Source organism: Gossypium arboreum, chromosome 10 (assembly GCF_025698485.1).
Source record: "Gossypium arboreum isolate Shixiya-1 chromosome 10, ASM2569848v2, whole genome shotgun sequence".
Taxonomy (NCBI): domain Eukaryota; kingdom Viridiplantae; phylum Streptophyta; class Magnoliopsida; order Malvales; family Malvaceae; genus Gossypium; species Gossypium arboreum.
In genome coordinates this window covers 38,080,573-38,100,795 of record NC_069079.1, presented here as the reverse complement: position 1 = coordinate 38,100,795, position 20,223 = coordinate 38,080,573, and the positions used below count along the sequence as shown (strand labels likewise).

The 20,223-nt window shown below is 34.2% G+C and overlaps 1 protein-coding gene and 1 non-coding gene across 3 annotated transcripts; one reads left to right on the top strand and one right to left on the bottom strand.

The window, feature by feature from the left end:
- The first annotated feature begins 4,461 nt into the window (after positions 1-4,461).
- On the top strand, positions 4,462-4,568 carry LOC128283159 (small nucleolar RNA R71). The gene has a single exon (XR_008273500.1). It is a non-coding gene; the product is annotated as a small nucleolar RNA R71 (small nucleolar RNA).
- Positions 4,569-8,316: 3,748 nt separating this feature from the next.
- On the bottom strand, positions 8,317-13,300 carry LOC108487176 (probable transcription factor PosF21). Of its 2 annotated transcripts, XR_001871602.2 has the most exons (6): positions 12,137-13,300; positions 11,413-11,545; positions 11,170-11,254; positions 9,255-9,623; positions 9,013-9,045; positions 8,317-8,805 (listed from the first exon to the last, which is right to left on the bottom strand). XR_001871602.2 is itself a non-coding variant. In XM_017791443.2 (5 exons), exons 1-4 carry the CDS (start codon positions 12,772-12,774, stop codon positions 9,283-9,285), a joined length of 1,197 nt encoding a protein of 398 aa, XP_017646932.1. In that variant the 5' UTR covers positions 12,775-12,894; the 3' UTR covers positions 8,317-8,805; positions 9,255-9,282. The 2 variants fall into 2 exon arrangements, 1 of the variants encoding a protein (XP_017646932.1); XM_017791443.2 differs by lacking the exon at positions 9,013-9,045 and having other exon boundaries at positions 12,137-12,894.
- Between the last annotated feature and the right edge of the window lie 6,923 nt (positions 13,301-20,223).

Genomic DNA, 20,223 nt, shown 5'->3' with positions numbered 1-20,223 from the left:
AAATCCTCCTAAAATCACTCCACCATTATCTCCTCAACCACCCATTCAAACACTATTCAAACACCTCAATTTCAGTCAACCTAGGACACTTCCACAGCACTTGTAGCAAAATAAAATTCTCTTTCTGTATCACCGAGCCTCGAACCTCAGACCCTAAGGCACACTCCACACGTCCCTTACCACTAGGCTAGCAGGCCCTTTTTTGTCATGTTTTACTCACCTTAATTTAAAAGCCTACTAACTAAAGGCAAAGGTTTATTTCTTAAAAACAAAAATTTTTGCAAATGCCCAGGCTTGAACCCAAGACTTCTCAGGCACTTCCCAAGACACTTAACCGCTGAAGCAAGCATATATTTATGCAACACAACATATGTAAACAAATATCTAAGTTTTAGGGTGTTACACTCTTGGTGTCCCAAATCGTGTAAACACATGCTTATGTAGGAATCTCATGACTACTTTTGCATCATTTGTAGGGTATGCTTCAGCTTCAACCCACTTGGATACATAGTCCACAGCAACTAAGATGTATTTGTTCCCATACGAAGAAGCAAATGGTCCTACGAAGTCAATGCCCCATACGTCGAATAATTCAATCTCTAAAATATTTGTTAAAGGCATTTCATTCCTCCTTGATATGTTTCCACTCATTTGGAATCTATCACGGTTCTCCACATAGGCATAAGCATCTTTAAATAGTGTAGGCCAAAAGAAACCTACTTGTAAAATCTTAGCTACAGTACATGCACCACCAAAGTGCCCCCCACTTGGAGATGAATGGCACTGATATAAGATTTTAGCAATCTTACTTTCAGCTGCACACTTTCTGATTATATTATCTGCACACTGTCTAAACAAGAACGGGTCCTCCCAGAAATAATACCGACTATCATGAAGGAATTTCTTCCTTTGTTGGTATGTTATTTCTTAAGGAATTATTCCACATGCAAGATAATTGGCAAAATCAGCAAACCAAGGTGTTTCATGAATTCGACTTACCTCAAATAAGTGTTCATTTGGGAAATTCTCGTTGATAGGCACATGTGATCGAGTTACCTCATCTTGCTCCAACCTCGACAGATGATCAGCTATTTGATTTTTAACACCTTTGCTGTCCTGGATCTCAAGGTCAAATTCTGAATTAGCCTCTGTTTTGTATCTTTCTTTGTGAGCAAGTATTCAATGGTCGCAAGGTCAGTAAATACTGTAACTTTGGTACCTATAAGATATGAGTGGAATTTGTCAAAAACAAAGACTATAGCAAATAGTTCCTTTTTAGTTACCGTATAATTGAGTTGGGCTCCCGTCAAGGTTCTACTTGCATAGTAAATGGGGTGGAACACTTTATTTTTTCTTTAACCCATCACAGCTTCAACAGCATAATCACTTGCATCGCACATCAACTTAAAAGGTGTGCTCCAATCAGGTGTAATGATTATTGGGGCTGAGATTAACCGTTTTTTAAGGTCTTTAAAAGCTTCTAAACATGCTTTGTTAAAATCAAACACTGCATCTTTCTCTAGCAACAAACACAACGGTTTAAAAATTTTCAAAAAATCTTTGATAAACCTTCGGTAAAAACCAGCATGGCCTAAGAAAATTTTGACTCCTTTCACATTCATTGGGGCCGGTAATCTTTCAATTACGTCCACATTTGCTTTATCGACTCCAATTCCTTTCTTTGAAATTTTATGCCCTAAGAAAATCCCTTCCTTAACCATAAAATGACATTTCTCCCAGTTAATGACAAGATTCATCTCTTCGCTTCTCTTCAGTACCTTAGCCAAATTACTCAAATAAATATCATAAGTGTTACCAAAAATAGAAAAACCATCCATGAAAACCTCAACAAAATTTTCAACCATATTAGTGAATATTGCCATCATGCATCGTTGAAATGTTGCAGGTGCATTGCATAAACCAAAAGGCATTCGCCTAAAAGCAAACATACTATACGGACAAGTAAAGGTTGTTTTATGTTGGTCTTTCGGGGCTACAACTATTTGGTTATATCCCGAATAAGCATCTAAAAAATAATAGAATTCATTATCTTCCAGTCGATCTAACATCTGATCCATAAAAGGCAACAGAAAATGGTCCTTCCGAGTGGCTTTATTTAGCTTTCTATAGTTAACACAAATTCTCCAACCAGTAATAGTTCTCGTTGGAATTAACTCTTTACGCTCATTTTCAACAATCGTGATTCCACCTTTCTTCGTCACATACTGCACCGAACTAACCCACGAACTATCTGAAATAGGATAGATGATTACTGCATCTAACCATTTGATCACTTTATTTCTCACGACTTCCTTCATAATAGGATTGAGCCTCCTTTGCCCATCAATTCAAGCTCTTCACTTTCCTCTAGAATAATTTTTTGCATGCAAAATGAAGGGCTTATACATCAAATATCAACTATGGCCTAACCAATTGCTTTCTTAAATTTCTTTAAAACAAAATTAGTTACTCCTCTTGATCTTTTGTCAGTTCTGCTAAAATAATCACAAGCAAAGTGGAACAGTCACCTAAATAAACGTATTTCAAATGGGAAGGAAGTACCTTTAGTTCGAGTACAGATGGTTCTTTGATTGACAATTTAGGTTGCACAAATTCTCTGACTTCCAACTCCAACGATTCAAACTGTGTAGATTGAATAAAATTTCTCGGATTGGCTTCCACCAAAGCCATGTTTTCTTCACCTTCTTTATCCTTCAAAAGGTCAAACCCTAAGGCTTTCTCCAATAGATCTTCTTCAAAGGTTTCTATTTATTCTATAACTGAACACTCCTCTGCCGGATTGGGAAATTTCATCACTTTAAGAATGTTAAAAGTTACATGATCATCTTGAACTTGTATGGTGAGTTCGCCTTTCTACACATCAATTAACGTTCTTCTTGTGGCTAAGAAAGGTCTCCCAAGGATAATTGGCACTTCCTTATCTGCTTCAAAATCTAGAATAATGAAATCAGCAAGAAAAATAAATTTATCGACTCTTACCAAAACATCCTCGATCTTTCCTTCGGGGTATGCTAAAGATCTATCCGCTAGTTGGAGCGTCGCAGTTGTAGGTCTTACTTCTCCTATCCCTAGCATCTTGAAAATAAACTTAGGTATCAAGTTGATACTTGCTCCTAAGTAACACAAAGTTTTACTATAGTAAGATTCACCAATGTTACAGGGTATCGTAAAGCTTACTGGATCCTTCAATTTCGGTGGCGGCTTGTTCTGCAGGAACGTACTGTACTCCTTTTTCAAGGCGATAATCTCATACTCAGTCATTTCTTCTTGGATAATACATTCTTCATAAACTTCACATAATTCAGAATTTGTTCTAAAGCCTCCACCAATAGAATATTGATGTGTAATTGCTTCAAAACATCTAAAAACTTCTTGAATTGCACCTCATGTTTCTGCTTGTGTTGTTGCAATCTTTTCGGATATGGAGGTGATGGAACTTTCGGTTGAACCGGACAACTCTTCTGAGTAGGTAAATCTACATCCAAAGAAGATGTTAAAGCATCTGAATTCACTAAGTTAGGATTTACCTTGTCAGTCTTTGCAGTTTTTGATTCTTTTGGTGTAGGAATTTCAACAGTTGGTTGACTTTCCTCCTTTTCTACAGGATCATCTTCGACATCAATCAATCGGGGTTCTAGAATTTTACCGCTTCGCAATGCCACTGCCTTGATCTGTTTTTTACCCAAGTTTCTTGGATTCTCAGTATTGCTTAGCAATGTTCCTTGCTGTCTATTACGAAGCTCCGTAGCTAACAGACCCATTTGGTTTTCCAAATTTTTCAGTATTGCTACTTGGCTCTGGATCAAAGCATTATTCTTTGCCATGTACGCTTTCAACAAGTTCTCCAAACTATTTGATGCCTCAGCTTGAGGTGGTTTTGGAGCTTGCTGATTAAACCCTTGAGATTGGTCGGGTCTATGCTGCATAAAATTGTTGTTTGGTCCATTTCCTTGGTTGCTCCAAGAAAAGTTGGGATGATTACGCCATGAAAGATTATAGAAGTCGGACTGGGGTCTTTGTCCACTCCTATTTTAATGTTGGTTCCCCACATAGTACACTAACTCGGGATTCGATGGGCAATTCTCGAAAGAATGACCTTCTCCACAGTACACATAGGAAACTACTTCAAATGGACTTATAGGCTGAGCTATAAAATTGTTAGCACTATTAGCGGTAAACTACTTTAACATAGAGGAAATAGACGGTACCTGAGCTGATAACAAAGTAAGAGCATCAACTTTATGAACTCCAGCTATACGTCTACCTGAAGCTGTTCGATTTGTTGGCCATTGATAGTTATTACTCGCGATCCTCTCAATGATCTCATAAGCCTCATTATAAGACTTAGACAAAATTGCATCATTCGCAGAAGCATCTACCATCAATCTTATATATGCATTGAGACCATTATAGAATGTATCCAACTAGATACAATGAGGAATCCCATGATGAGAACACTTACGAAGTAACTCCTTGAATCGCTCCCAAGCCTCATACAAAGACTCGTTATCCAATTGATGGAAAGTTGTAATCTCGTTCCTCAACTTAGCATTCTTGATAGGTAGGAAATACTTTACCAAAAATCTCTTTGCTAATTCTTGCTATGTAGATATGAAACTTGGTGGCAATGAATTGAAGCATGCTCGAGCTCGATCTCACAACGAGAACGGAAACAACTTCAACCTCAGTGCGTCTTCAGTCACACCAGCTATCTTGAATGAATCACTCACCTCCATAAACAATCGAAGATGGAGATGTGGATCTTCCGTGGGCATACCACTAAATTGGCCCATCGTTTGTAGCATTTGAAACATCACTGGTTTCAATTCGAATTGGGTTGCCTCAATATTTGGCCTTCTAATTCCTGGATTTAACTCACTGAAAAGTGGCACAGCATATTGTCTGATGCATCGATCCCTATCATCGGCAATAAGGATAGGATTTCGTACATGATCGGCTTCATTACCTTGGTCTTGATTTTGATTTCCAAGGTCCATCTCGACTTGTCTTTGAGCTGTTCGTTCACGTCTTCTTTGTCTGAAAGTTCGCTCAATTTCAGGGTCTAGTGGGAGTAAATCGATAATCTGATCTATGCTCATAAGCACCTGAAAAGAAAATCACAAAATTAAAAAGAATAAGTTAGTAATGTTAGAAATAACCAAATTGAAAATAAATAATTTCACAAAAAATTACTATGGCAACAGTTGACAATCCCTGGCAACGGCACCAAAAACTTGTAATGCTCAGGTTTGCGCAAGTGTACACAATCGTTATCAAGTAACAAGTAAGTATCGAGTTATCATCACCACAAGGATTGTATTCGTGCTAAGTCACTTAATTATAAATATTATTAACAACTTGGTAAATAGAGACACAATTTAACTTGGAAGTATTGATTAAAAATATGTAAAATTAATCTAGATGCAATGATCCCTAATGTGATTTATCCTAACATGCAACTATATGAATGAAATAGGCTTTAGCAGAATTAACACAATAAACAAAAATTATAACATAAATAAGCTAGGACAATTACTTTAATTAAACTCAAATTATTATCAACATACTTATCAATATTCGGAAAAACATTCCATGGCAACTCGATCTTTCATGAGTTTGGAAACCACATTAGGTCCTTTCGGAATCCTTTACTTAGTAAATACGCATTTTACTGATCCTTATTTACTAAGGGTTTCTTAGTATTCCTGCGAGGTAACAGGGACGTGTTAGGTTTGTAACAGTTTAATCACACAAATCTAAAAACTATGCAGATAACTGAGCCAGGTTAAGGTTGTTATGTAACCTACAATTTAATCGGGTTAGGATCTAAATTGAGCATGCACATTTCAATTATGTGTCCATTAGCCGTCGTCTGGTTAAGATCGCTCAACTAATTCAGGTGCATTTCAATCACGTATGAACGAAATACAGACTTGATTTTAATTAAAAACATGATCGATTGAGGCACAAACATTATAAGCATGAATCAAATAAATATTATTCAATCAAAATAATCATCCTAGCTTAAATAAAATTAAGCTATCATTTTTGTAAACAAGAAAAGTAAACACATAGCAAACATTCTTGGATTAAATTAAAGAAAAGTAATATTAAACCCAATTCAAAGTGACTGTCATCCAAGACTCTAACTGACGAGGGCTCCTTCGTTCCTTCACTTCGCTCCTTTGCTGATGGCTCTCCTAGGTAGCCGACCAAAGGCTCTTTAAGAAGCTAATTTACTAAAAATCTTTATACAAAGATGATGATAGGCGTGAGGGCTAAGACAGTTGAGAGAGGAGAGAATGATGAATGAGTGAGGGATGAAGGATGAGGGATGATTAGAAAAGTGAGAAATAGGGTCTTATTTATAGGTGAGGCAAGGGAGCTAGTTTGCTAAAAATAGGAGTGTCCATCTTTTGCAAATTCATCCAAGGGTGGTCGGCCTTTATTTGTGGAAATGTGGCTGATTTTTGCTTCATTTAAGTGCCACAACATCATCAGGATCAGGACTCGGTCAATTGCAAATCTTCGGGTAAATCTCTGATTTCTTAAACTCTTCAAGGACCTTGTGTAATTAAACCAAAATTTGATTTATGAACATCCATATGCAGCCAAATTTTGGGTGGACTTGGTCCTCCATTTGGATGGTTTTGTAATCAACATAAAGCTCTCAGACCTGTCTAGCAATAGTAGATAATTTAGAGGACCAAAGAATGTAATTTAGCCACTTTAATTAATAAATTTACTTAATTAATTAAAACCCAATTTATTAATGAAATATATTAAAATAAATTATTAAATATAACTTTATATTTTATTATTTAATTTAATCGTGCATGACCCACTTTATAGCTTGAAAATATAATATGCTTAAATTAATATAGAATAAGCCATTTTCGCATGAAAACTATATAATAAAGCATAAAATCATATTTTAATAATTTCTATATCCTAATTTCATATTTTCATATATTTCATTAATTATTAAGCAATTACTTGGTTTTAACAACAAATTTAATTAAAAGGTGATTTAATTATATAGGAAAAATCTATATTTTTCAGTTTACACATCCCTGGTAGCTACTGTGGATAGGGAACTACAACAAACAGAGGCTACTAGGAAGTTGTTACAGTTTCACTTGAAGAGATCCCAAGATCGGATGAAACAACAAGCTGACAAGCACTGAACAGAGAGGTAGTTTGAGGTAAAGGACTTTGTTTACCTGAAACTCCAACCTTATAGACAACATTCAATGAGGAGAATCCCGAATCAAAAGCTAACTCCCAAGTTTTTTAGGCCTTTCAAAGTGGAAGATAAGGTCGAAAAGCTGGCTTATAGGCTCAAACTTCCTCAAAGATCTCGTGTGCACCCCACCTTCCATGTCTCACAGCTAAAAAGGCATGTTGGTACAGCTCCTGTTCAGGCTCACTTACCAGTCATCGATGAACAACTTGGGCTAAGGAACATGCTAAGATCTTAAAAAGAAGAATGGTGAAAAAGGGCAACATTGTGGTCACCGAGGTTTTAGTGGAATGGGCACACTCATTCCCAAAGGATGCTACATGGGAACCCTTCCAACAGCTCAAGGAGAAGTTCCCAGACCTTGATCCTTGAGGTCAAGAATCCTTTCCAGCAGAGGGCATTTGTCCCGAGCTAGAATTAAACCATGAAAAAACGAAGTGTTTCAGAGGAAAAAATGAATGAAACGATACGTATAAGAGTTTAGTTAAACGAGGTGCTTAGCTTCATTAATTACTGTTTAATTTACCATTTGTTTTAACCAACTTTTAAAGTTGTATTTCCTTAGATTTTCCTTTCCTTTATATTCGATGACAAGGACCAAAGGCAATTATGCAAAAATGAATGCTATTGAGCCAGATTTCTTCCTCTGATTTCTCTCAAATATCTGTCTTTTCTCTCTATTGTCTCTTCTCTCTCCTGTCAACAGTCGTACCATTAGTATGCTTTTTCTAAACTTCTGTATACAACCATTCGTGTATGCTTTATGCATATATGTTACTGAAAATCTGATTTAATTGCTGTGATGTAACCTCCAAATGTTTGGCTAAAGAAAGGTCGAAATATGCTTTGTATCTAATATTAAGGAGGTTTGCCTTTTAATTTCAAATTTCAATGTTTGTTAATTTTCGTATAAAATATCAATTCTAACTTTCTATCACAAGTTGCTTACTGATATAATACTTAAAACTGAGACGTTATAATTCAAGCGTTCTTCATCTACACTAACCAAGTGCCAAATTGTGAATTAAACTGCATATTTCACTTTTACTCAATTCTTTATTGACACCAACAAATATTGAGTGTAATGGTAAGATATATTGTACTTTAAAAAATACATTCGAATTTTCACGATATCGGAACATAAACAACAAAATGAACAAGAATGATAAAAAAATTCTTTACCCGCAGAGTACAATCCACAATTTTCAACTACTTTTTGAAATTACATGTAAGGTTTCCTAATGTTTTAATAAAATATACTTTCAAAATAATATCCAAAGTTATTGAAAATACAGAAAATTATAATTAATTAAGTTCAATAACTTAATTTAATGAATATATATTTTGAAAGTTCTTTAAGAAAACAAATTTATATGCACCAATACTAATTAATATCGATCAATAATGATACATGTCGGTAAAAACCAAAAAAAAAAAATACATTACCTGTATCATTTAGGTTTACCTCAATTAGTACGTATAGGCTGAACGACTGGCAGCTTATGGTACCAAACACCAGAGTTCAAAGGATAACACCTTATCTGCGACATCAAAAACAAACATGCCATTGAAGTAGTAACACAAAAACAAGTGCCAAAAATATATTACTTATCAAAGGCAGTTTTAAACAACTGAATAAAAGCAGCTCCCCACTGTAACACCAATTTCTGAAACAATCATAAAGGACCACTAATATGAACAAAACAGACTTCCGTGACATTCATAAAACTCATACGACAAGCTCATACCTATCTATGGCCTCAACAGCTCAGCCGTTCAACCTGGCGATATAAGAAATGGAATGGATCAAAATTGGACAACTCCGTAAAACATAAACTAAACCGGATGATATTATATCTTAACTCAATAAATGTCGAGTAGAAATGAGTAAAGAAAAAGGGTATGTGAAAAAACAAATGAAAAAGAATGGGTCTTATTGAACAATGGAGTGTAACCAAGATTTCAAACAATGGAAAACTCCCATAAATACCTCTGCAGTCCTATAGGCCTCTCAGTCCTTAATCCTTTGACGCGGTTGAGTTTACATCTAATGAAGAATCTTTCTGGTTGGGGGAAGGCATTGAACCTCTAGCTCTCATCTCCCCTGTTTGCTCCTGTTGATGATGCAGTTGATGTGGTGCAAACTGATGCTGATGCTGATGCTGATGCTTCTGTGAGTGAATCTGAAGTTGCTGGAACTGCTGTGCTGCCAGAAGAGTATGCTTGGCATGGTTATTTGGGTAGTAGTGCTGACTAGCTCCAAAAGATGCAAAGTTCATTATTCCTCCACCATTCGGCATAGATTGAACAGTCAGCATCTTCAGATGCCAGATTTCCTCTTTCATTGCATCATTTAATGCTATCGAACAACAACAAAGGGAGAAAATATAATAAATATTAGCAACAATTAAAAAAGCTCAAATATGATTGAGGTGCAGCCTAACTAATTTGCAAGCCAAAAGTTGAAAACCTACTTTGAGAGCCATAAGTAACATTGAGCTAATTAATAACCTCTTTACACTCTCAACTGTAAGTAAAACTCATATCTACAAGAAGTCCACAAAAGGTCAACATTTCTTGTAGGGTATAGCACAAGATTAATATAATATCAATATATGTTATCACACTTGAAATGAAAGAGCTGAAGCTTGACTAAACAAGGAATGAGATAAAGAATTTCCATCATCAGGTTAATAACTTATCTAATCAATCTCCAAACTGTCCACATGTAGCTCATTAGTGAACGTTTTACTATAGCCCAAAGTTAAAAGGACAACTCCTTACTGCTACAAGCATAATATCACTAATAAAGTAATAAAAACCAACTAAATTGCATTAGATCTTATTATCTTCCTGTGGCATTTACACCAATCCCCGGTATCCCGAAAGCCCCAAACCCTATTCCCAACCATAACCAATTGCATACAGGCTTTTCTAGTCTGACCAAAACAAAATAGTATTGCACTACAACCACCGACCTCACATCCATACAACCTCACATCCAAACTAATGGTTACAAGATCTCGAATCTTAGCCATTTCTCTCAATTATATAACTGATGGAAAAAGCAACACAAGTGCTTAAAGGAATTTAAGATATAGTTGGAACAATGCCAATAAACAATTATTTACTTATTACATTAATCAACCTTCCTATCTTTAGGAAGAAAAAGTAAGAGATACTATAAACTGCTAATTCAATCATATTAGTTCCAACTCTTTGTTGTACAGGAAATCACACTTAACTCTAAACAACAAGTTAAGCATATATATATAAACCTAGCATTCAATTATCGCTTATAACAGCATCGGAAATCCTATCACCAAAGGACATTTTCTAACATATGATCAAATGCTGTAACTCCTAGGGGTAAAATTGTTGCCTCCAGAGCATTTTCAAGTCTGAGAAACAACATATTGCACTCTTATGATGATAAATTAGCAGTAGGAAGTTCCCGGAAGTACTATTTCTTTGCTAAAGTATAAGATCCATATCAGTGTATAATGACCTTCAGACAAAATAACAGCACATTGAAACAATGGGTAGCATCTCAGGAACCAGATGCCAATTGTACCAGTATTTGGACCACCCCCAGCTCAAGCTTATGACAATAAAGACTAAGGTGTAGATCTCTCTCCCTGCCTTCATACACACAGCACCCCTGCTATTAAATGTCTAGAACGGTAAGTATATGTGAAGAACGCATATCGAACTCATTGCAGCTTCAATCTAATTTACTATATCAGTCTCCATTCAACCAAATTATCACATGTAAAATCTTTCAAACCAGCAATAGATATCATACAGTCCATAATGTCTTTCCATTAATAATAATGATAATAATAATGATAGATCAATAAAGCAAGGATATTGGTTTAGCCGAAAAGTTTTCGGGAGGTACTCACCATCTTGCAAGTGAACTTGTTGCTCCATTGCTTGCAAGCGCAGTTTCAACTCACTATTTTCAGCAGTCAAACCATTGGTGTCTCTCTGCTCATAAGTTACCATGAGAAGAGTCAAATGAATAATTAGATCTAAAGAATAAAAGAAAAGAAACATAAAAGTAAAAGAAAATGAAAACAGACCCTTGAATCTGGACACTGGTATAGGAAACAAAAGAATAGAAGGTGCTGGGCGAATGAAACTACCTGTACTAGAGTAAGCTGGGCAGAGAGTGATGTTGCTTCTGTTTGAAGTGTCTGTACTTTCCGCTCAAGCTCGGCTATATATCTCATCTTCCTTTCCTTTGACCTAGCAGCGGATTGCCTATTCGCCCAGATCCTATTACATGCCAAAGACAAGAAAACATGGCATCAAAGGGACAAAACATATCAGGGTAACAACATCCGTTCCTGTTCGGGAAGAGAAGAAATCAAATGGCAAGAGGAAGATTGTCTGAGTGAGAGGGGAAGAAGGGGACAGAATGAAAATTTATCAAGAGGCACAAACATGAGACAAAAAAAAAAAAACAACTAAAACATAGGCAATTGCACTAGTTCTAAGCTAGTTTCAACTTAGAACATAGTTTCATTGTCTCTCTGCCATCATATCCTTATGGAAATGGTCTCAAACTTACAACAGGAGGCTTAATACTTGAATTTATCCCGACTAATTAAAAAATTAATAACATTCTAGGGGAGCACGATGCTCGAATCCTTCACTAACACGCAACACACCCATATCTCTATGTCCAGTCAAGAGTTCGATTACACCTACAATCCAAAATCTAAAAGCCAAACTCATAAAAAGGAAACTACAGGAAAAGAATAAAATCCCAACCTACTTTTATCATGAATCTTTTTAACTTAATTCATAATCAAATACTTAGCATGTCAAAGAAATTGAAATGAACCAAAAATAAAAAATTAGAACCTCTTAGCACGCTTGGGATCAATAAGAGCAAGCTCAGCAAGGTTAGCAGCGGACATAGCTTTCTTAGAATCAGCAGGTGAGACCTCTTCCGAACCAGACATAAGCATTTCCGGCTTAATACTCGTCGAGCCATCCATCGACTGGCTATGTTGATGCCTTACTCTAGGCTTCATTGAAGACCCAATACCATTACTAATATTTTCCCCAGACGACAATCCCGACTTCGCTGGGACAGCCACCGGAGCAGCCGCTTCGGACGACTCGCCAACCTGACACGTGGAGGTGGCAGAAGAAGAATTGAACTTATCCATATCAAGATATATAGAAAACAAATCATCCTCTGCTTCGTCCGAATACGAAGGCCCGTCGGCCGCCCCGACGATGCCGGTATCACTGTCGAAGCTAATATCATCAGGAAGAGTAAGTATTTCGGAATGGGCACGGCGGTGGCCTAATTTCTTTGGTGGATTATCAGGCATTTTGCTAATATCATGACTGAAATGATTGTTTTCCGAAGTTTGACCGAAACTACCCTTTTCGGTTTTCGGATTGAAATTGTTTGGAGCAATTCCAGGAGATGAAAAACCCGGAAATCGACCTGACGGTGGCAGTAAGCCAGGGGATTTATCCTTTTCCATTTGAGGAAAAATATAATATTGTCAGATTTTTTTCATAAAAAAAGGAACTAAAATTCAAGTCAAATCTTTAGATTTTCCGAAGTAAAACCCAAAGGAGAACAAAGATCAAATACTTGGGGGGCTGGGAATAAGTGTAAAAACAAATGGAAATAGCAATTAGAAAGGAAATACGTAAAAATAAAGTAAAAACTGACTGAGAAATTGGTTTAGCAAATGAAAAAGGAATATTTTGAGGGAAAAAAAAGAAATCCAACTCTAGATCTTCAAACTAAATGAAGGAAAAGAAGAAATCAGTTAAAATACAGGAAAAGAAAATGGGAGGAATGGACGACCAGCTTTTTACATATAAAGAATCGAATTGAAGGAAATCAATAACATGGCCGGAAAGGAATGGGAAGGAAAATACATTTCCTAGAGAATGAGAGATCTGAGAGACTTGACTCTTAGTTGATAAATTTCCTGCCATTTTTATAAATAGTTGCTGGCTGAAATTAGTCTTAAATGTATTGTACATTTCAGACAGAAAATATCCTGAACAAAGTAGACAATTACTAGGGTGTCCTGAGGTACAATGTTGTTTATGCTGGGGAAAACTGTAAGTTGCCGAGTGCGGATGTTGAATTAGATAAGCGCGGGTAAATATAAAAATATGGGACTTATTTGGGTGTGATTAGGGTGTACATATGAGCAATTGAGCCTGATCTTCTGGGATTAGATACGCCCCAAAAATTTTAATTCAAGTATTGCATATGATATTTAATTCTGTATAACGTATACTAGGTTTATGTCACATTCCTAACTATTATACTTATTAAAATTTTGGTAAAACTTTAATATAAGTTTTTGTATAGTTGATTTTAGTTTTTTATTATTTAAATAAATATTTTAATTTTTTTGTTTTATATTTGAAAAGTTAACATTTTAGTCCTTACACCTTTAACTTTTCTGTTAATGAAATATCGTGGCTTAACAGTAGCTTATGTGGCATTAAATCAAATTAAAAGGCTTACTAATCTTCAAAACAAATAGAAGAATATGGTTTAATAGTGACCGATGTGGACCAAATTATGAATAATTTAAACACAACAATTATGTAAAAAAATAAATAGTATCGAAAACAATTTTGGGGTAAAAGCAAAATCAATTTTTTACTTCTACCCATTCTTCAAAGTTGTTGTGTAGCTTTTTAATTTAATTTGATAATTGATTTAATGCAAAGACATTTCATTTACGATAATGTTAACGTGCAATGACTAAAATGTTTGCATTTCATGTTGGAAAATATGGATATCGCATATATAATAAGGGTAATTACATGTTTTTATTTACTATATATTTGGAATATCAAAATCCCAAGATCCGCAGATTTTAAGAAATCGATGAATTCAGGTACACTTCTGCATCTAGTTTTGTTCTTGATTTATTATTGATGATTTGACATGATAGATTCTGGTTTACAGTTCTAATTTTATATTAGATATTATTTACAGTTCTAACAAGTAGCATCCGAGCCTTGTCATGTTGAATTATTGAGAACAAATTAATTATTATTTTTGATTGATTTGTTTTCAGATTTTATGAATTTAATATTTCGATTATAAACATTAAATCTTTTAAATTTATATTAAATATTTTAGGGTTTGAAATAGAAATTGGCCAAGTGATGATGTTTATGAGGATTTATGTTGAAATTTTAGGGTTTTAATTTTTTTATGAATTTGGTTTTGAGGAAATTGTTGTATGAATCAAATTATAGTTTATTTATATTTTTAAAATTAAAAATTTGTTAAAAGTCGATGTTGATGCTTGCGTTTCATTATGAAACCATATACATTGATTTTCTTTAATTAATTATGCGTCTAATTTTTAAGAAAAAGGAAAATATGTTGAAAAAGATTATTTTGATTCTCGAATGAGGGTAAATTTTATAGACTTATGTTTTACACCTTAACGTAGAAGTTGTTGCGCAATTAAATTCTGCTAATATTCGAATTGAAGCCCGGTTATTGAATTTAAATTATGAATAAATCATCTATGTTTCAACAGTGTTGCTTTGGTGTTAATTTTGTTCTTTAAGGCCATACATTTTATATATAGATAAATAAGAAAGAATAAATGTCAAGTAAATTTTGCTTCTTCTTTTTTATGGCAAAGTTAAAGAATGAATAAATTTAATTTAGTAGTTATAAATTTTGGTATTCAATGTCACGAGTTTTTATGGTTTTGATTATTATATTTAGGTTAAATACATATATATGTGTTTGTATTGAACTCGTGTTCAATATAGTTTTGAATTATTGTTATGGTTATGAACTTTCGTCAAATTGGTTTGATGGACATTCGTTAAAGGTGTTCTTTTTATACGGATATATGTTCATTTTATTTTTTTTGTGCTTTGATGTAAACTTATGATAACCATAATATATATTTAAAGAATTTAGTTTTAAGTTTAGTTCTATAATATTAGGTTTTGGTATCTTATTGTTTCAAATATTTAGTTAAATTATGATGATATGGTTTATTGTATGAATTGTAGGATATGTCAATTATTATGATTTTGCTTTTGAGATTTATTAGCTTGAAAATATTTTTTCAAGTATTCATGCGAATCTATGTTTAATCATAAATATAATTTTGGATTTACACGGAATATCCAGGGTAAATTTTTCTATTTGATTTTGAATACACATATATGCTTGAATCACTTTGGTGTTTTGTCTATGCCAAAATTATGAATACATGTGTTTGCTAATGATTTGACCTTGAATCATTACATTATTTCCGTTTAGTTTTGACATATATGATTTTAAAAAAATTAGTCAAAGATTAAGATTTATGATTTTTTAATTGCACTATTAATAAGACATCCTTATTTTAGGTTATTTTGGAAACTGTAGTGCAATAAAAAAATAGTTTTGACCTTTCATTGTTGGGTAAATTTTAAATTTGAATATTGATATGTATATATATATATATATATATATATATATATATATATATTAAAATAACTTAATTGAAATAATAAGTTGTCAAAATGATCTATGTTATTAAAACTATTTTGTTTTAAAATATAAAAGGTTGTATGGATGTAACTTAAGCTACGTTAATATTGATCGGCCCAAAGGAAGGCTAAAAATATTACATGTGTAACTGTGGTAATAAACGTGTAACGATTATTCGATTTTACATGTAAGTAATAAATCGACCAAAACGAAGATTTATTATTCGACATGTTCTTATTGTCAATATTTGATTACTACACCAAGATATCACTTACAAGTTAATATTTTATCCAAAGATGAAATATTAATGGAGTGTCCGATATATTGATATGAGATTTTCCTTTATTCAAATTATTTGATTTAAATTTAAAGTCTTATGTGAGGTTATTTTGATTTATTCAGCTATTATTATATTTGCCAACATCACTATATGTTGTTTTGGGATAATTATATATACATATATACTGTAACGCCCCAATTTTCGGGAATTCTGTGAATGTTGGCAAAATTTCATGCTTTAATTTTATCATTTGTGAGTGAAATTATGAAATAGGACCTATGTGAAAATGTTTGAAAAAGCTATAGGCTAAATTGAAGTGACCAAATAAATAGGAGGATTTGCATGACAAACCTCCCATTTTACATGAAGTGGCCAGCCATCATGTTGTTGTAGACAAAATGTGCACTTGATATCCATAATTTATGGTACAAATTGATACAAATTGATAATAGGTTAGGTAAATGTTCCATGATAATAGGTTAGGTAAATGTTCCATGATAATGGGTTAGGTAAATGTTTCATGATAATGGGTTAGGTAAATGTTTCATGATAAGAATTTCATGTCTTTTGTATTAAAGAATTAAATGGATGAAATATGAAGTTTTATTAAAAGAAAAAGGGGTGAAAAGAACAAAGTTTTGTCCATCTTTGTTCATCATAGCTGAAAGTTAGAGAAGAGAAAGGAGAGGAGAAAGCTCTTGAGTATTCGGTCATTAGGAGGAGGAAAATTGAAGGTAAGTTCTTGGTACCTTGCTTCTATTTTGAGGTTCATGAGTTCTTCTTGATTCTACCTTAACTCTTGAAGTATATTCTGATTTTTGGTTGTGTTGTGAGCATTTGGTCATGAATTAAAATGAAGGAAATGGTTGTTGTTTCATGTTCTTTTGATGAAAAATGGAAGATATTTGAAGTTGAGCCAAACAAATGAGCATGCATGTGCCTTAGATGTTAAAGGGAAAAAAATCAGCTAACATGTTGTGCTTTAAAATGATGAAATGGAGATTATTCTTAAGTAAAATTATAGATATGTGATGATTGATTGGTGATATACATGTTTAAATAACATGCATGCAAGGTATGTGTGAAAGAGTGATTTGGTAATAAATCTGCTTGGGACAGCAGCAGTAACGTGACTTTGGAAAATCACCATAAATTGTGGGAGATGAATTAGAAGCTGAATAAATTATGTAATTAAAGCTTATTGAGTCTAGTTTCTAATGAAATAAACAAGAACATATTTTGAATTCTGTACAATGAGAAATTTTATTCGTAATGAAGAGTGGTCAGATTAGTCAAACAATGAAACATGGGAAACTTTGAGAAAAATCTGGTATTGATTGGCTAAACCAAAATTTTGAAAATTTTATGGATAGAAGATATATGAGTCTATTTTCAGGGAAAATTAACGGAACTTGATTTGGAGTTTCGTAGCTCCAGTTATAAATAATTTAGTGACTGTTGCTTAGGAAGACAGCTTGTAGTGAAATTATGATTATGTGGTAAACATTAACAAAAATTTGTTAATGAGTTGCTTATTGATTTCTTATAAGCTTACTATGATCTGTAGGTGTGGTTGGCCAAATATTGTAAGGGGTTAATACGTAGTTTGTATTTGAATAGTTAGATTAACGTGTTAGTAATCCAATTGTAGGCGGTTCGTGTGTGGATCTCACAAGATATCGTCACAAACAGGTGTGTAACTAACACCCTCTTTCTTAGTCTGGATCGGCAAAAGTCGAAAAGCCGAAATGCCAAAACCGTATTTTATAGATTTGCGAGTGTGCGAATGCTCGTGAGGTAAATCGATTAATGTTTTTGGTAAGCTGCAAAATTTGACCGCAAAGTGCATGATTTCTGTGCCCTTGATATTTTTAGGCTTAATGGGCCAAAATTGGAATGATGGGCCAACGGGCCCAATTCGGTAAGAACCCTCGGTAGTGATTCTGTTAGTACGTGAAAGGTAGGAATATGCATGAAAAACCCTAAAATAGATAAATTACTGAAATACCTTTAAAAGTGGAAAATTTACAGTTTTACCCCTAGTAGATAAATTACCAAATACCTCTAGGGTTAAATTGACCTAAATGCATGTTTGATGTTGTTATTTATCGCATGCCATGTTGTTATTATCGATGCATGGGATTGGGATATTGACGGAGGATCTTGAAAGTGGCTTGTCCACGTATTGGAGGCTTTGCCTCAATTTATCGATAAGCGAGCGACAAGGTCGCAACTATAGAGTGTTAATTTGGATGGGTTGAGCTATTCCCCACATGGAGTGTATGGCTGGTACGAGTGGAATGTAGTGGTTGGTGGGTTGAGTAGTCTCCCCAAATGGGCTTGCATATGTTCTTGATGTTGCATGTATTTTGAAATGGGCCTATGGGCCATCATTATCTGAATAAGGGCTAAGGCCCGTTTATTATGTCTGAAAAGGGCTCGCCCAGTACCACTATTACCCAAATGGGCTTGCATATGTTTCTTGATGTTGCATGTATTTTGAAATGGGCCTATGGGCCATATCATTATCTGAATAAGGGCTAAGGCCCGGTTTATTATAATCTGAAAAGGGCTCGCCCGATACCACTATTATTACTGAATGGGCTTAGGCCCAATAGGCTTGAGTGACTTGGGCTTTGAATGGGTTTTCCTTACACATTGAGTTTCCCCAAACTCACCCTTTTATTTTCATCCACGCAAGAAATCCCCAACCATAGTGGGCTTGGAGTCGTGAGGGAATTTGAGTGGCCACCCGCTCGAAAGTTTGATTTTCTTCCGTGAACTGGACATCCTTTTAATTACGTTTGAGGTTTTGGGCTTTTAAATGTAATAAGGCCGCTTATTTATTTTGATGGTTTTATATGTTTTATTAAGATAGGTAATATTTATATTTAACTGTTGAAATTGGATAGCTTTAGGGGCGTTTTCAAAAATAATTGTTTTCAAAATAACACGAAAACAAGCAAAGCTTCCGCAATAAAGATATTTTCCAAAATTAATCACTTTTCCTAAAAAGGACTTAATCAAATCAGTTTCCTAGAAATATCCATGACGTTAAGGTGTGGCAATGGCGGTATGCATGTCTAGGATTGGATCCGAAGGGAGCTTGGTACTTAAGCAGTCCGATGGACTCACCACCTCTTTTCTGCTTTCCTACCTGGTGCACAGCTTCCATTCACCTTAACCCTTAATGAATTAATCTTTTGAACATCAAGTACAATTTTCTGGACTTAGAATGAAAATTTTTTTTTTACGTTTTTGATGTGGCATGCCGGATCCGGCCATAACTTCTGGGCCGGGTAATGGGTGCTACATATACAGTATTATCTTTAAATTTAATTGAAAGATGAAATTAAGAAAAATATTTTGAAACAAATAGATCCATATTTTGGCTTTGATTTTTAATTAAGAATGTCTAATATTTTAAATAGATTAGTTGAAACAAAATGCCGCCAAAGTGACCTCTTTTGCGTAGATTAATTTATTTAAAATATTAAGATGATTACATATTTTTGTGATTCATGCATTTATTAAATGACCCAAAGGTAAGTTAATACTCGGCAGAATTTCAACGAAAATTGTAGTGATAAATGTGTGACAATTATAAGGTACTTTATGTGAGCAATATGTTAGTCCAAAGATTAATTCATTGTTTGACATAATTTATTGTCAATATTTGATTGCTACAACAAGAGTACCGCTTACTGTTAATATTACTATCCAAAGACTTGATATTAATGTTTTGTTTGGCATCTTGAGTTAAGATTAGCCATTATTTTGAATTTATTGTTTACTTATAAATATTAATGTGAGCTTGTTTTTATCTATTTTGTTCTGGATTCAACTAGTTTCTCTTTTGCTACCACAATATCTACTAATTTTATACTCATGTTTAGTGAGACTAATTTTAAAGAATGGAAAAGACATTTACAATGCTTGGTTGTATGGACATAGACCTTGCACTAAGAGAAGAACAACCTACAGCTCTCACTGCTGAAAGCTCCCCTGATGTTAATAGGGATTTTCAGAGGTGGGATCATTCAAATTGCATGAGTCTAATGATAATGAAACACAATGTTCCAGAAGCCTTTAAGGGCATAGAATCTGAAAAGATTACTTAAGCCAAGTGTTTCTTTGATGAAACTGAGAAAAGTTTTGCTAAAAATA

Excerpts from the sequence above, each read along its gene's own strand:
- LOC108487176 (XM_017791443.2), bottom strand. The coding sequence starts at position 12,774 with ATGGAAAAGGATAAATCCCCTGGCTTACTGCCACCGTCAGGTCGATTT. Across the intron at positions 11,546-12,136 it reads GATCCCAAGCGTGCTAAGAG|GATCTGGGCGAATAGGCAAT; the intron begins GTTCTAATTTTT and ends GGCATGTAATAG. Across the intron at positions 11,255-11,412 it reads CCCAGCTTACTCTAGTACAG|AGAGACACCAATGGTTTGAC; the intron begins GTAGTTTCATTC and ends ACTTATGAGCAG.